General features: G+C 39.1%; 1 protein-coding gene across 1 annotated transcript; it reads left to right on the top strand.

Moving 5' to 3' along the window:
• The first annotated feature begins 418 nt into the window (after window positions 1–418).
• On the top strand, window positions 419–15,677 carry mpzl1l (myelin protein zero-like 1 like). The gene is made up of 6 exons (XM_061751639.1): window positions 419–605; window positions 4,856–5,037; window positions 6,365–6,575; window positions 7,643–7,772; window positions 10,588–10,693; window positions 10,819–15,677. The coding sequence occupies exons 1-6, from the start codon at window positions 533–535 to the stop codon at window positions 10,912–10,914; spliced, it is 798 nt and encodes a 265-aa protein (XP_061607623.1). The 5' UTR covers window positions 419–532; the 3' UTR covers window positions 10,915–15,677.
• The last annotated feature ends 217 nt before the right edge of the window (window positions 15,678–15,894 follow it).

Genomic DNA, 15,894 nt, shown 5'->3' with positions numbered 1-15,894 from the left:
GTTTGTTTCTATGTGCTCTGCGATTGGCTGGCGACCGGTTCAAGGTGTACCCCGCCTCCCGTCCAGCAGCCCGCGACCCTAGTGAGGATCAGTAGTAAAGAAAATGGATGGATGGATGGTTTTGTATTTTTTTTGTCTAATATTTTTTTCCTTTTTTTCTTTTTGTCTAATATCTTTTTGTCAAGATTTTGTCTAAATAGTCATAGATGTTTATATGTATGAATATGAGGGCGAATGGGTAAATGAAAGGAATTAATTATGTTTTATAGGTTGTCACTTTACGTTATTGAGTTACGCGGGCAGATCTTCCACATCCAGTATGGCGGACGAGCTTACGTTTCGCACCATCGAAGCAAGGCGGGTTTCGGTATGTTTACTGGTGCAATATATCGGTTGGCCAACAGGGTGACGGCAGAGTGCGCGTCCTCCCCCGCGCGACACTGCTGCGTCTCAACCCACCCGCGAAGAAGAAGCATCTTTGAAGAGGGTGGGGAAAGAAAAATCACTTAACTACCCGTTTTTTAACAACACAATGGATCATAAACGACACGATACGCTTTCCACGCGTGTTTTACTAGCTGGATTTGTGGTACTTATTCTCTCAGGTGAGTGCAATTTGACCTGGAATGAGTGTTTAGTTTTTTCTCCCCACCCCGGGTGGGTTGTGATTTTAGGACACTCGACGACGTTGTCTCAAGTGTCACGTACGGGATACACCTTCTCGGTCGACACCTTTATGCAATTTCGCTTATTTATATGGCTTTTTCTGCTCACATTAGCACAGCCGAACCCTCCCCTGGCCCGGCTGGCTTGAGTCGAGTCATCGTATTCACCCGACGTCTTCAAAGGGAGTGAGCTAGTTGAAGGTTATGGAGAAAAGCAAAGCGAAACACAAACAAGCCTCGTTGGCCCCCCCTCACCGCCACCGTGGGGCCGCATAATTCGACCAAACTGCTCGAAGTTCCCGATTAAAACAGTTGCTGGTGTGTTACTTGAACTGGTAGCCTCAGAGAAACATTGGGACATTCGGTGGAAAAAAATAAAATAAAACCAGATACAAAAAAACATGGCTCCGATGCGAGTGATAGTCTGTAAGTAGCTCCGTGTGTGATCTAGTTTTTAAATGTAGTTTTAGTTGTTACTGTCAAAATTAAATATTCTACTGATTTTCTATACGACGGTAGTAAATTTCCCATGTGAAGTAACGAACGAGTGTTACGTCATCATGTCGTGAGGGAATCGACATTTCTCTAAATGCACATGTTACTCTTCTGATTCTTGCTGTTTAAATCGTCCTTTAACCAACGTTGAAGGCAAAATCCAATTTATGCTGTTGAAAATGGCTTACTTCCTGTTGTTTTAGCTGAGCATCGACATCCTGAAGTCTCTCAACTGCCTCCAACCTTGGCACCATATTCCTAATGGCGATACTTCACGTCGATAATGCGATATTGTGTTGTTAGACAATTTGACCAAGATATGTACTCACACAAATCACATATGTATGACAATATTATCGATTAAGTCTCTGTATTGTCAGAGTTGGGAATGGCGATACGATATTACCACAACAGTGCCGTTATACAGATGAAATTTGACGTTGGAATCGCAGAATACAGCATGATACGATATTGTGTTATGTTTTAACAATACCGATACTGTAGTATCACAGAGATCGGGAATGGCAGATCATTTATAGTATTGATATCGTTCATATCTGTATTGCAATATTGTTAACCTAATGGCATCATTGCTGAAGCCAGTTTAGAAAGAGTTCTGAAAATAGGAAAAGCACAAAAAAAATCAACAAACAAGAGGAGTCCGGTTTCCTCGATTCAATCTTAGCTTATTTTCATGACCTGGATGACGGAGAATCGACACAAACATTAAGAAAAAAAACAAAATTTGTACCAAGTTCATTGGTAGTTGTTATTGCTATTGTGACAGTATGTTAAATGTTAGAAATACTGCTATTAGGCTAACAATAGTGGTGGGGGGGGGGAATAATGATTCATCAAAATTAAGTGTGGGTATTGCTGACCATATGATAGAGTATAGCTGATTATTTGCCAATGACACTATTGTGAAACAGTAATAGTGTGATAATTGATAATTCGGACAAAGACTAGACAAAAGGAAAACTTGTATTAAATAATTAAGTAAGTAAAATAATGTCATTATTTAGCTATTTTGAAAATGTTGGCATGTCCAATTCTGTTTGTTAGGTTTTCTTTAAAGGCGCTATATTTTACGTTTTCTAGTATTTGGGATGTAATATTGTCTCTATGGTGCCTCAGTAAACGTGAATTCTGAATTAAAATCGTCCATGCATTCCATATTTAGAGACATCTTTCTGCGGCGAGGCCTGAAATCAGTTTATTTAAATTTCTCGAGCTTATCTACGTCCCTAGCGAAGATCTCCAACTTCCCTTTCTGCTCCCGAGCCAGCGCTGTCAACATAACAAACACGTGTGCTCTTACAAGCGGGTCTTCTACACGGAGGCAACCAATCAGAGGAAAGGGGGTGGTCTTAGCCAAATATGGGAAAAGCGAATAAAAAAATGGGTCAAACAGAAGTTGTTTCAGAGAGGCCTTTTCTGGACATGTTTTTTTTAATGAAATTGACACTTTTATACTAAGTCCATGTTAAGAGAGTCACACTATGGAGGTCGAAATAGCCAAACTATGGGACCTTTAAATATTTAAAAATGAACTACAGTGAACCCCTCTTCCCTATTTGCAGTTCGCTATTCACAAAATGTCCAATTTGCATATTTTTCCACTGTGGAACCTGATCCATAGCTATCTAATGAAAAAGTCACTTATTTGCGGTTTTTGCACTCTTTCTTGAAACCCTTTAAAATGCTACAAGATACCAAAAGCCTGGCTAATAACTAGCATTCGGTATCAAGGAAGTATATTTGTTCAAAATCTAATTATCTTTCATTGTCTCTTTTTGTAATTTTTATATTATTGACATTTGAACCAGTTGTATTGTAAGAGATCCAACAAAGAACCGTTGTTGTTTTTACTGCAGGTGATTGTAACGATTTAATTAATAAGAAAACTTGGCACGTTAAAATCCATTTTGTCATTAAGGCCGCAATACTCTCATATGTGACAGCTGCCGTATGGACATGTGGCGTTGCCGTATCGGTACTTGAGAGTTAATGATGAGACCCGTTGTGCGTTATTATTCAGATAGTCTTTCGCTTGGAGGCAAACGGCAAACAAATATGGAGCCAGTCTGCTCTCTCATGCGCTTCCACAAACTGTCACTTCTGCTTGTCAGTTTGACAGGCGTAAGAGCCGCAGACAGGCGGAACGGCTGACAAACACTGACTTCCCCCCTGTTCGGTGTAGCAGTTATGGAATGAAATAAGAATTGTGCTTAATTTAGAAGAAAACGATGTGTTGGAAGCGACGCCTGCCGAAGGTGGGTACAATTTAGAAAATTTGCATTCTAGACTTTCCAGAGGTTTCGTTCCGAACCCAAACACACACATAGTCAATGCAAGTGGTGAAGTTTATAGGAAAGTTCATAATAAAAGGGGGTTTCTACAGGATAAAACACAGACCAACACAAAACAAACAAGGTACAGATGAACATTGGCGAAGGAAGGGATTTGCGACTTGAGATGAGCAGAATGGGCGTGTAGTGAATGCGTAGAGCTGAGGATTCCTGGTCTCGTTAATATAAACCCAAATATGCACTAATCCGTACTTTTAGTAGACCGCAATGTTGGATTTACGTGTCTGGAACACGTTTGAGTCAGGCTCCCGAGTGTTCGGCCGGCCCGGTCCGCACCGGGAACAGGTGGATTCAACGGAAGGGAGGAAGGAAAAAAAGGGAGGAAAAGCAGGAGGCCAACGATTTCCCAGGCAGGACGTCTCTCGGGTGTCTGTTTGCCAGACTTTCGGAGCGGGCGCGCTTGCTTGTTCATATCAGCGGATCTCAAACTTTGACACTGCACTGAAATATATATATATATATATTAAACAAAACTGTGCAGGTGCTTAAATTAGTACATTAATATATATTATGAATAAAAGTTAAATAAAAAAATAGCTCAATAAATATTTAAAGAAAAACAGCTCTTAATGATTAAATGCCTATGTATTGTACTTAAAAGTTATATGTAACTGAACTGTAATTAAAAATGTAGTAAACATGAGCTGCCCTCATTTTCTTGCCGTCGGTTAAGATATTTTAATTGATTGTTTGATTGTATTTCATGTTGTTTTATTTTTTTGCTAAAATGTTTAAAAATTCAGGAGCCTGCACTACTAGCACTACTGCTAACTGTGTGTACATTCAATGGACGTTTGGTCTGGCTTCCCCTCCCCCAAAATTGTAAATCACAATAAAGAAAGAAAGAAAAGGTGTGCTCTGTTGTGTTGAAAGCAGTTGTAACCAGAAACCTGTTGTATAGTGTTCCCACGCAGATCTGTGATTCACTACTCGTGAATGCACCCTTTTGTTTATTTGAGGGGGAATCTATCCTCCATAAACTTGGGTCCTCGCGGACATACAAAGTTAGAGTTGAATCAGTTTAACATACTTCCTTGACACCAATTGCTGCTTCTTTAAGGCGTTGGCGCCATCTTGTGGCATATTAGAGTGTTACAGAAAGAGAATAAACTGCACGTTTTTCGTGGCATGGTATACAAGTAGCGACTGGGGGAACACAGTAATTTTTCAAGAACGTTTTACGATTACAAGAAAAATGTAATTTGGTGGAGGAAAAAAAAAACGGGTAATTTACAAGAATAAAATTGAAATATTGCAAAAATTAAGCTATAATTGTATGATGGGAACCATGCATAGTTTGAGCCAACTTGCTCCGTCTTTCAGCCTCGACGCCGACGCTGGCCATCGAAATCTTCACTGAGTCCGAGGTAATTGTGGAGAACGGGACGGCGTGCGTGCTCCGTTGCACCTTCAAGTCCAACGAGGTGGTCAGCAGCCATATCACCGTCGCCTGGAACTTCCAGTCCAGTCAGCCCGACAATCCGTTCTCCAAGGCGCCGTATGTGGTGAGTCGGGCGGGGGCGGGAAAAGACCTACCCGAAAGACCTTCCCACAGCTCCAGACGAATGCTTTTTTTTTCCCCCCCCTGCCTTTGTTCTTGGATGTGCAGATGCATGGATGGATAGAAGGCTGGCTAAAATGGATGGATGAATAGATAGATGGATAGATTTGACTTAGACATTTCACAATACCATTGTGTCTTGTCGACTTACTATTGTCTTATCCTGAGCAGTCAGGAAAGACGTCTTTTGTCGCCATGCTACCGACAGAGGCGTCTTAAGGCTGCTATGCGGCGCAGAGCGTTTCTCTTTGTAGGTGAATGAGGAACAGGATGAACCTTCAGCGTTGAGGCCGGCCGGGCGGATAAAGAGGATGATGCAGAGAGCTCGTGTTTGCAGACATCAGTCATGCTGTCCGTGGAAAAACATCACTGGGTTGTATTTGTCCTCCAGACGACAAGAAGAATATTTTGCAGCCTCGTTCAACCACGACATGGCATGACAGGTTGCCGGTCGCTGAAGGGGCCTAACTCGAAGCAACCGCAAGTTAACGTTTACTCTAAACCTTATCCAGGTGAGGCAAATGAGAACAGATTCTCATTTGACACATACAATTAAAGACAATTAAACATTGTATATTTATTAAAGATCAACATTTTCATCAAAACAATGTAATTATGAAGAGTGGAGGTACCACTATATATGTATTTTTTTTTTTAAATAGAGTATCTATATCAAAGTCAAAGTGTAATAAAATTACAATTGTGAAAGTAGTAATTGGTACATGGAAGTGTCCTTGCACTTCCAGTGCATTTTTTCTGAATCAAATCATCAAGCGTAATGCTGCAATATGTGTTTGATGTGATATCAAACTGTTTTGGGATCACAGTTAGAGGTTTATTTTCAGTTTGAACTCATACAGGCAATTATCAAAGCAGAAAACTAGGTTTCCACCTAGCGGTTTGGTTCAGTTTGGCACAGTAAATATTTAGGGGTGACAAAAGAAGTGCTTTGCCGCATCTTGTGTCTAAGAAACAATGTTGATGTGAATTGAGGCGCTTCAGTGAGACCAAAGTAGTGCATTGCCGGCAACTTGTGGCATCTCGGTGCCAAGGATCTATGAGGAAATCAATTGAGACACATTTAGTGCCTTGCCGTCGTCTTGTGGCCTCTTGCCAAGGAACTATGTTGAAGTGGGTTGAGGAGCTTCTTTTAGAAAAAGTGTAGTAGCGTAATAATAAGTCTGAACACTTTTTTGGAGAGTGTCAGCAAATACCGAGGGCTTATGTATAATGAAATATCCTGAATTTTTCCTTCCTTCCTTCCGTGGCAGTTCTTTTACTTTTACGACGGGAAGCCGGCCCCAGCACAGGAGGAGTTCAAAGACCGGGTGCAGTTCATCGGCGACATCAACAAGAGGGACGTGTCCATAAGACTGAACCCGGCGCAGTTCAGCGACAACGGCACCTACTTTTGCGACGTGAAGAATCCGCCCGACTACAAGGGCACGCCGGCTCGAACGGAATTGCGCGTGGTCTTGAGAGGTGAAACTTCCCTTCGTAACACGTACACTAAAAACATTCGGGATATTGGGCTTTCGGGTATAATAATAAATCATTCACTTTTTTTGTTTTGTTTTGTTTTGCTCTCAAGTGACACGATTTGGATATGCATCATGGCAGCCTAAATAGACAAAAAAATACAAGAAAACAAAAAAATGATCGTATAACTTAAGGACTCTAAAAAGGGGGTTGTAATTAAATATAGGTGCCACAAGATTGTACCAAAGCCCATAAAACGGACATGATCATAAAACACCAACACCATACATCTAGTATGTACACAGTCATGAAGCCATGTTACATAAATGACTGTATTCAGTCGTTAAATTATTTCATCAACTGTATTAGCCAGCATACAAGTCTAAATAACATGTTAGCACAAACTGACATGACATCATCCATGGGCAAAGTGCGCGCTAGCACTTTACACAAACGCTATTAAGTCATTAAACTCACCTTTTGGCTTTTCCCCATAGTAATAAATGTAGTAGGGGTTGAAGCGATTAGTTGACTAGTCGACGGGTCGACTTTGCTATTATCTTTATTATGATTAGTTTTTATTCGTTTCGATGCCAGTCAGTCAAAATGTCTATACATGAAATCGGTCCACGGCGCAAAAAAGGTTGGGGACCGATGTACTCTGCTGAAAAAAATCTCAATGACAGCATTGATTAATTGACTTTAACTCGACTTTCATCACATCACATGGTCTACTCCCAAAAATCTGTAGTCGTTCAACCTCTATATTCTGGAGTTGAATGATTCAATACAAACAAACAGGCTCATAAATAGTATTAGCTAGCATAGTTGTCCGCCAACAAAATAGGACATCTCAAACGCAGATGGAAATGAAAACGCTATCGTTGAATAAACCGAACAATAGCACCACGATTCCACAAGATGGCACAAAAGTAATACTTTTATTGCTTTGGCCTGAGCACTAAAATGGTGAATAGACAAGATTTTCAGCGAATAATGGAGGATGAGTTCCCCCCAAAAATCAGAGAATTCTAGCTTGGGAATGAACAAAGGTGTTTGTATTTGTGCAGAATCTCTTCCTCGGGGCAGCACTACCGTCATCGTGGGAGCGGTGTGCGGCGTTTTGGCTTTGCTGTTGCTCATCCTCGTGGCTGTCTGTGTCATCATGAAGGTGCTTCACAACCGCCACGATTATGAAGGGTAGGTCGTCCATCTTCTCGCGCCATTGATTTGCACATCATACCTAAAAGGCTTGCTCTAATACCAGAATGTATGGTCAGTCTTTTGACTCTTATTTATTTGACCCCATTTGGATTTTGAATAAATGAGCTGCCATTTTACTGCAACTACTTGTACACTACTAACAAAAAAGTTTGGAAAATTGGGCCTTAGGGTGAAATTTCAGGATAAGGATAAAATCCACTAAAATCTTAACAGGTGAACTTAATTTCACCAACTGTTCAATGTTTCTGTGCATTTTTCACAACTTGCTATTCTTTAACATGGAGCTGATTGGTGAAATTCACATTTCCAAGGGCATTCCCTGCTGTGCCTTTCTGTGACTCTTTACAGTCTCTCCGTGGACACTACAAGCCACTGACATCTGCATTTTGGCCTGTTTTACTGCCACTTCACTTATCTCTCCCACAAACTCGCTCTCCAGCTCGGAGGACTTTTCCAGTTTTGATTGTACCTGTGGTGGATAAACATATGGCTCAAATAAGACACAGACAGACGAATGGAGGTGCCGATCTGATCTTTTTACTGAATCCAGGGTATTTATACATGGTCACAAATATTTCTTAGAAGCCACTCTCATTCTTGGAACTGTCTGGACAATCAAAACAATGAGAGGGTATTGCCTTAAGTGGAAGCTAACGAAGTAAAAACATTTTCATATAGCAATGTCAATCTGACCTGGCTCTAACAAAATGTTTTCTCTCTCTCTCTCTCCATTGGTTCACATGAGTTCTTTCTGCCATATATTCCTTCTAACATATATTACCCCCTTTTATGGTCAATCACCCCAAACTGGACTGTTGAATTGTTCCCCTCTGCCCCAATGTGAGAACATGGCAATGATTAACCTCAGATAAACATGTGAGGTGGGGTGCTTATGATACTGCTCCAAAACTAGAGAACAGCAAGTTGTGCAAAAACTACTGACATGTTCAGCAGTTGGACATGCTCATTCAAATGTTTCAAGAAGGTAAAATTAAGTTAACCTGTAAAGTTTAAAGTGCATTTTAGGTTAATGCTGAAGTTTATGAGTAGAATATATGTGACATGTGAGTAATGAATAACACTGCTGGTCTAACAGTCTATGTAAGCAGTTTGTATGCCACTTAAAACATTGCATGGCTGTTGGGTTCACTTTATTATCTTTAACCTTTTTCTTCGCAATCGGGTAACCTACCCGAACTGAACTGAAACGCTTGGTGGAAACGTGGCTTTAAGGACTTTGGTGTGGAACAGTCCGCAACTTTTAACGTTTTATGTGCTCAAATCTTTGACGGAATTTCATCTGAGAACTTAAGAGTGCGTCACGACCGTTCCGCAGCTTTAAAAGCCGTGGTCCTTGTTTTATCTTTGGGGTTGCTGTTTGCCCTGGTGCCGCTTGCTTCCATCCATCTTTCTGTGTCACAGCTTCATTGTTTGTCCCCCTTTTTACGCCGCACTAACTCGCTGCACAACTAACTTGGCCTAACCGGTCAGGAAAGCATGTTGACATCGCTTTTAACTAATCAAAGCTCATTAAGTGAGCTACACTTACACTTCCTACACATGAGGAAGAAAAGCTCGGCAAATGTGCTCTTTTCTTGTGCGATCTAATCCTGATTACCAACACGGCACACCACACACGTAGCCATGACGCCAGATGTCTGTGATGGTGCCACAGGGCATCCAAGCTGCCAGAAACTACAAAGAAGAAGAAATGGAAGAAGCGAGACTAACTGTTGGCTTATTTGGTAACTGCATTGCAGTTGCAAACGTTTATCGTTGCCATTTTTATTGTGCTGAATGGCTTGTGCAACACCTTGGACACAGACACTCAGTATAACCAGTTGCCACTCTTATCAGCGAGCTTCCTGATTGGCTAGCTTTCGGTTTCACGTTACAAACAGTTCAGCCCGATAGTCAGTTGTCTCCGAAAGATTTTCCTGAGCGGCACTGACCATTTTCCGAGCAGATTTGGGAGAAAGTCACTCTAACACACCACACGCCATAGAATAATCGCTCAGGATAATCCTTGAGAGACATCCGACCATCGGGTCTTTGCTGATTTTCAAATTCGGCCCGGTTATGGGATGTCTCTGAAAGATTTTGTTTTCCTGAGCAGTCCTGATTCTTTTCTGAGCATATCTGGGAGAAAAATCAAGTCACTGTTAACACACCACAGGATAATCGTTCAAAATCGCTTCAATTATCGGCATGCACTTACCCCGCATAAGTTGAAAGTGATAAAAAGAAACTTAACTGTGAAAACTAGGAAGTTCCACCCATCTGTCAATTAAGTTTTTTTGTATCGCTGAACCTTGTTAGGGAAATTGGAAAAAGAAAGACGGTGAACATACACTACTCGCAAAAAGTTTGGGATATTTCGCTTTTGGCTAAAATTGCAGGATTAATATAAAATGCACCGTAAACAAGGATGTCCACTTTGCAAACTTTCTGTGACTTTTCCAGTATCAGTTCTCAATGAGAAGTGGCCACTGAGCTTATAGTGTCATCAGCAGGCTGCAACAGAGAGACTGGAAAAGTCAGAAGTGAACCTCCTTGGAAATGATTTGATCCCGAAACTTTGAGGAGTAGTGTGTAGTGGCAGTACTTTGTGAAGTGCACAAAATGTATTTATTGTGTGTCTGGCTTTAGCGCTCCACCTGCTCGTCACTCACTGTCTCATTTGTTTTTGTTTTTCTTTTTGTATTATTTTTATTTATTTTTTTGTCCATCTTGTCTTCGTCCCGCCATTATGCGACAACGACACCACGGCAAAACCGTAACCCCAAACTAGCTGTATAAACTTGGAAAACGCGCGCACCCCGCCTCCGCAGCCCATAAAGAAGACGGAGCCCAAGCTGGAGGCCCCCACGAGTACCAGCCCCCCGGGCCAAGTGCAGGTAGGAGCCGAGGGGGCCCGAGCGCACCCGCCGCTGTAAATCCAAGGGAAAAAAAATGATTGTAAGCATCGGGATTTGTGGCATTAATGCCGGTGTAATGACGTCAGCTGTTGTGTTTGTGGCAGGGCCCGGTGATATACGTCCAGTTGGACCACTCGGGCAGCAAAAACTCCTTCCACAAGATGGAGCCGGTGGTCTACGCCGACATCCGCAAAAACTGACACGGACCGATGGGGGAGCCGCACGCAACAAAAACTCAAAATCACACACGAACTGTAAAGTATCAGACCTCTCATATCAGCTGCTCTCGGGAACGCTGGCTTCTTTATACAGGGACGGACGCTTTTTCTTTCTTTTTTTGTTTGTTTGTTCTCCGCCATCACGTCCACACTTACACTCCCATTACATGGTCAATATTGGATGCTTTGTAACAGCCTCACATCAACTCAAACTGCTGCACATTTGGACACGTTGACAGACATTTCCAGAAGCTTTCAACATTCCTTCCTCGGCGACCGAGATTTATGATAATTATTATAAGTGACTACAGTTCAAATACTGACGAATAGCATCTGGTAGACTTTTGGGGTAGATCAAATAGGGATGGGTATTTTAGCAAATTGAAATTGTTTTTACATTCACATTTTCACGTCAAAAACTACAGGGGAAAAAAATCCGCAATGATGTCTGTCTGTCTCTTACAATTTTTTCACAAAGCAGGAAAAAGTTTTTTTCTGCAATTCCCCACAATTTAAAAAATAGCAACAAATACAAAAACTGTTAGGTTTTTTTTTTCAGTATACCTCTATATTCCTGGGACTGTAAAAATATCAAACTGCTGCTTTTTTTTTAAATATATAATTATTTTACCAAGCAGTAAACCTTTGGCAATTCTTCCTGTAAAATTAGCACCCTCTGCTGTTTTTTTTTTCCAAAGTAGAAAATACATTAAAAAATATCTGCAATTACACTTTTTAAGTATTTTCTACTTTGCTAAAGAATTATAAAAATCGGATAAAATGGTGATGAAATTGCAGGGGAAAAAAACCCAAAACTACTCCTTTGCAAAAACAACTAATTTCATTGTTCCAGGAATAAAGAATTGCGGATAAAACTTTTTTTGTAGTATTTTTTGCTTTGTGAAATAAATAATTAGTAATCAACTGGGAATGGGTATTTGAGCAAATTGAATTTATCAGTGTTATCTTTTTTTTTTTTTTTTACATTCACACTTTCTTGTCAGAAAAGTAAGGAAAAAAATTGCAATTTTCTTTATTTCTCACAATTATGCAACAAAGCAGGAAAATGCGACCAAAAGGTTTTCCTTGCATTCCCTCCAATTGAAAAATGGCAGAAAATTGCTATTAAAGTCCGTGTAAAGTAAAAATAAAATGTAACCTAAATTTGACACACTTGATAGAAGTGTTTTTTTTTTTTAAATCCTAGTGGCTACTGTGTTTTCAGCGTAGTGACTCTTCCAACCGCTCGATTTGTTTTCATTTTTATAAAAAGCAACTAGCAACAAGTCAAGCTGATTTTTGTGGCGCTATTGGAGACTCTGAGATGTACGTCCATCTGCAAATGAACGGCGCTTGCGCCAAGCCAGCCAAAATGTCCATTTTCCAAAATATGTCCCCTTGAAATAATACATTGTTAACGATGGCAATATGCTAATATGGTTCAATCCTGCCCATCCCTATAAAACATTTTAGATTTATTATTATTTTTAAAAAATTTTGTGTGTCTGAGTTTTCAGAGCATGTTGGCAGCGGGAAAGCAAACAATGGAAACGCTTTGGACTGGTGCTGCATTCAAGTACAATCACAAGTCAGAGTCACTGCCCAGCCAGATTGTTTTGACTTTATATTGGTCGCGGGCGCTCTTGTTGGCTCAGCAGAGCATAGAATTATTATTATCATCATCATCCTCAATAACAATACAGTGGAACCTCCAAAGTGGGACACAACCACTAGTTGAATTCCAAGTTGTTACATTTTTCCTTGTAGGAAATATTGTCAATAATGACCAAATCTTCATTATAAACTGTAGAGGTGATTTTTATTTATTTATTTTTTTTAACATTTTCAGAAGCAAAGCAGGATCGGGCCTGGTTAGTACTTGGATGGGAAGGATCACGAAAGTAAAATGAAGCAAAACTACTCGCCCTTTGACAGACATCACAACAAACACATATCTTTTCCCATTAGAAAATGAATTATTTTGTTGCCATCATAAAAGTTTTATCAAGCTGTACAAGTGATATTTGAAGTAATATTTTAACAAAATTAAATGTACTTAAACTAAAAAAATCAAACTAATCATGCATTGACATACAAGGCAAACATTATCCCCCCCCCCCCCCCCCCAAAAAAAGTATTGACATTACGACATTTTGTCTTTAAATAAGGATTAAATTTCTCCATCGGAAATGTCAATTCATTTGTTTCCATTATAAATATTTATTAAATTGTAAAGATATTTTACATAACATTTTAAAATCCTGAACTGTTGTAAAATTGCATAATAAGTAAACTTAAAAAGTAAAACTAAGCACCCTTTGACAGACATGACAAATACATTTTCCTTAAAAAATTGCAGCAATCTCACTTTTTTCTTAAAAAAAAAAAAAAAAAAAAAAGTAACTTTTTTTGGTAATCTGAATATAAAGTATTAACACTACGACAACTGAGTGGGAATTTGTCATTTTCCTTAAATAAAGACATCAAATTTAATAAATTTTCATAAGAAATCTGAGTCTAACAACTATTCGCGCAACAATCCTGACTTTTTCATAACATTACAAGAATAAAGTCAGAATATTATTACCAAAAAGTTATTTTAGCTAAAGGTCGACGCAATTTTTCCGTAGGTTATTATGTGAATTAATTTGCGTTAAACATTTACATGGACAAATGTCAAAACAAATTAAAACTAAAATACAGTAAAACAAATGAGGAGGGAACATGATGGTGGAATTTTTTTGGGCGTTTCCACTGTGTTGTTTTTGTAACGCGGGGTGCGCGCTGTCCATTTTGCATGTAGCCTAGCCGCTAACGGCCGCACTTGGCTAACTAACGTTACTGTGAAAGCATGTCGCTGTCGTCGTCCTTCCGCGCCTCACTGGAACATTTGATGACAAAAGAATCATCTGGAAAATTCAGATCTGTACAAGTACAATTTTTATTTTTTTAATTTTTTTTTTTTGGCATGTTGAGGGAAAAAAAACTATAAAAAATGTTCTTCTGGGGTGGAACACTGTTTGCATGCAATCTACTAACGTGATAATCCTATTACGAAAAATGCTTGTTGATGTGTTTAAATTTATTTTAAAATGAAATAATGGGCCAAATATCATTGTCATAATCATCATCATCTTTGTTTCAGCTTTAAAATGCATTTTTATTTGTCAAATATTTCAAGCCAAATTCAGTTTATGTGAACATTGTCATCCCCCCCGCGGTATGTATTTGTATAGAATAATACACATACGTACCTATGTACGTACTTAATGTGTGGTGCTGGTTACTGTAAGTGCATTCCAGTGTGATAAGCACGCCCTTTTCCTTTCCTTTTCCTGGTCTTAATTCTTCGTGGTGAGCGATGTGCCTGCAGGAGTGAATTGTAGTGACTAAAAGTGACTGACTAGAGGTCAGTAGAAGCCCCCAATACCAACTAACATGCTAGCTAACAAGATCAAATAGCTTCGTAATGTTACGATTCCATTCTTTAAAAAAAAAAAAAAAACTGTCCTCTTAAAAAAAAAAAAAAAATTTCTAGATTACGAGAATAGTCGTACAGTTAAAAGTATTTTTCGTTAAAACGAAAGTGATGAAATATGACTTGTATCATTGTCATTTGGTGAAATGTTTTCCCTAAAAAATTTTTTACTTCAATATCATATGACAGTTTTTCCTCAAAATATTACAAGCCTATTTATGAAATATTACCACTTTAAGAAAACCTTTTTTATTGTCATATTACAGTTTTATTCTATTAATTAAAAAAAACGAATGATTCTTCCATACCATGTGTTCTGGTTGTAACTAAAAGGAGCCACTAGAGGTCAGCAGAGGAGACAGTTGCAATACCAATTAATATGCTAGCTAACAAGATGAAATATGTACAAGGGGGGAAAAAAAGCTTTTTTTCCCTCATAATAATAGGTTTCTTTTCAGGAAAGGTAGTAGTAGTACTCTTAAATGTTTTGATGTGTCAACATGGATGTCAAATTTTAGCCCAAGTTTTTCCTTACAAATCTTTTTAAAAATATTTTGCTCTTTTCCCACATTGAGCGAAAATCGATGAATCTGATGTTCAATGTGATTAGTGTCCTACATTTGTTAGCATAGCATTTTAGCACTCCGTTGCAGGCACTGTGCTCTTCCAGCTCGCTTTTGATTGAACGAGTTCACAGCAAGCTAAGCGTCTTCACCAAAAAACACCAAACTTGTATGATAGCTAGCCACTTTTTTATTTTTTTTAAAAATGTTTATCAGTTGTGGTTTTGAGCTGCTGGGGGCTGCGTGCGTGTGTGTGTGTGCGTGCGTGCGTGTGTGTTGCTGTCGTCCACATGGTGATGTAAAGTATAAATTATAAAAAGACGGTCCTAGCTGTGCTTTTCAGCTTTCTCTGTGTGCTAAATAGTTGTTCTATTCGATAGTGTCTTGTAAAAAAATAAAAATAAAAAAATGCACTACTTCTTGACTAAGGAAGACAAAAACCTGCCCTGTGATTTATTTTTTTATTACTCATCTCTGAATGACTTTGGCCTCTTGTTTTATGAAAAGAAAAACAAAACAAAAAACTGGAATGTTGTACATTTAGTGCCTTTTACATTTCATCAGCTAACTTGAACGTCTGCTTCATATAGAAAAGATTCATTTATTTTTTCCTTTTATTGTATGTATTTTTTTATATGTATAATAGCCTGTTCTGTATCCACTTGTCCAAATTTTATATATAAAAAATACTATTTCTGGCCAAATGTTGTCTGCCTCTTCATTTAAAAAAACAATTTACAAGCTCCTTTGAACCTTTAGCAAGTTTCTTAATGCAATCGTCATTTTCACAATTCAGGTCTTTAAATGTCTACACATAAAACCAAAAAAGAAATACTGTAGTATTACCACCGTCACCATATCACCACAAATAAAATAAAAAAAATTCTTCTTACATTACCACTTGGGGGGGGGGGGGGGGAA

Source organism: Phyllopteryx taeniolatus, chromosome 17 (genome assembly GCF_024500385.1).
Source record: "Phyllopteryx taeniolatus isolate TA_2022b chromosome 17, UOR_Ptae_1.2, whole genome shotgun sequence".
Taxonomy (NCBI): domain Eukaryota; kingdom Metazoa; phylum Chordata; class Actinopteri; order Syngnathiformes; family Syngnathidae; genus Phyllopteryx; species Phyllopteryx taeniolatus.
Note: the sequence above shows the minus strand (reverse complement) of the source record. Positions and strands in the feature narration are given on the sequence as shown.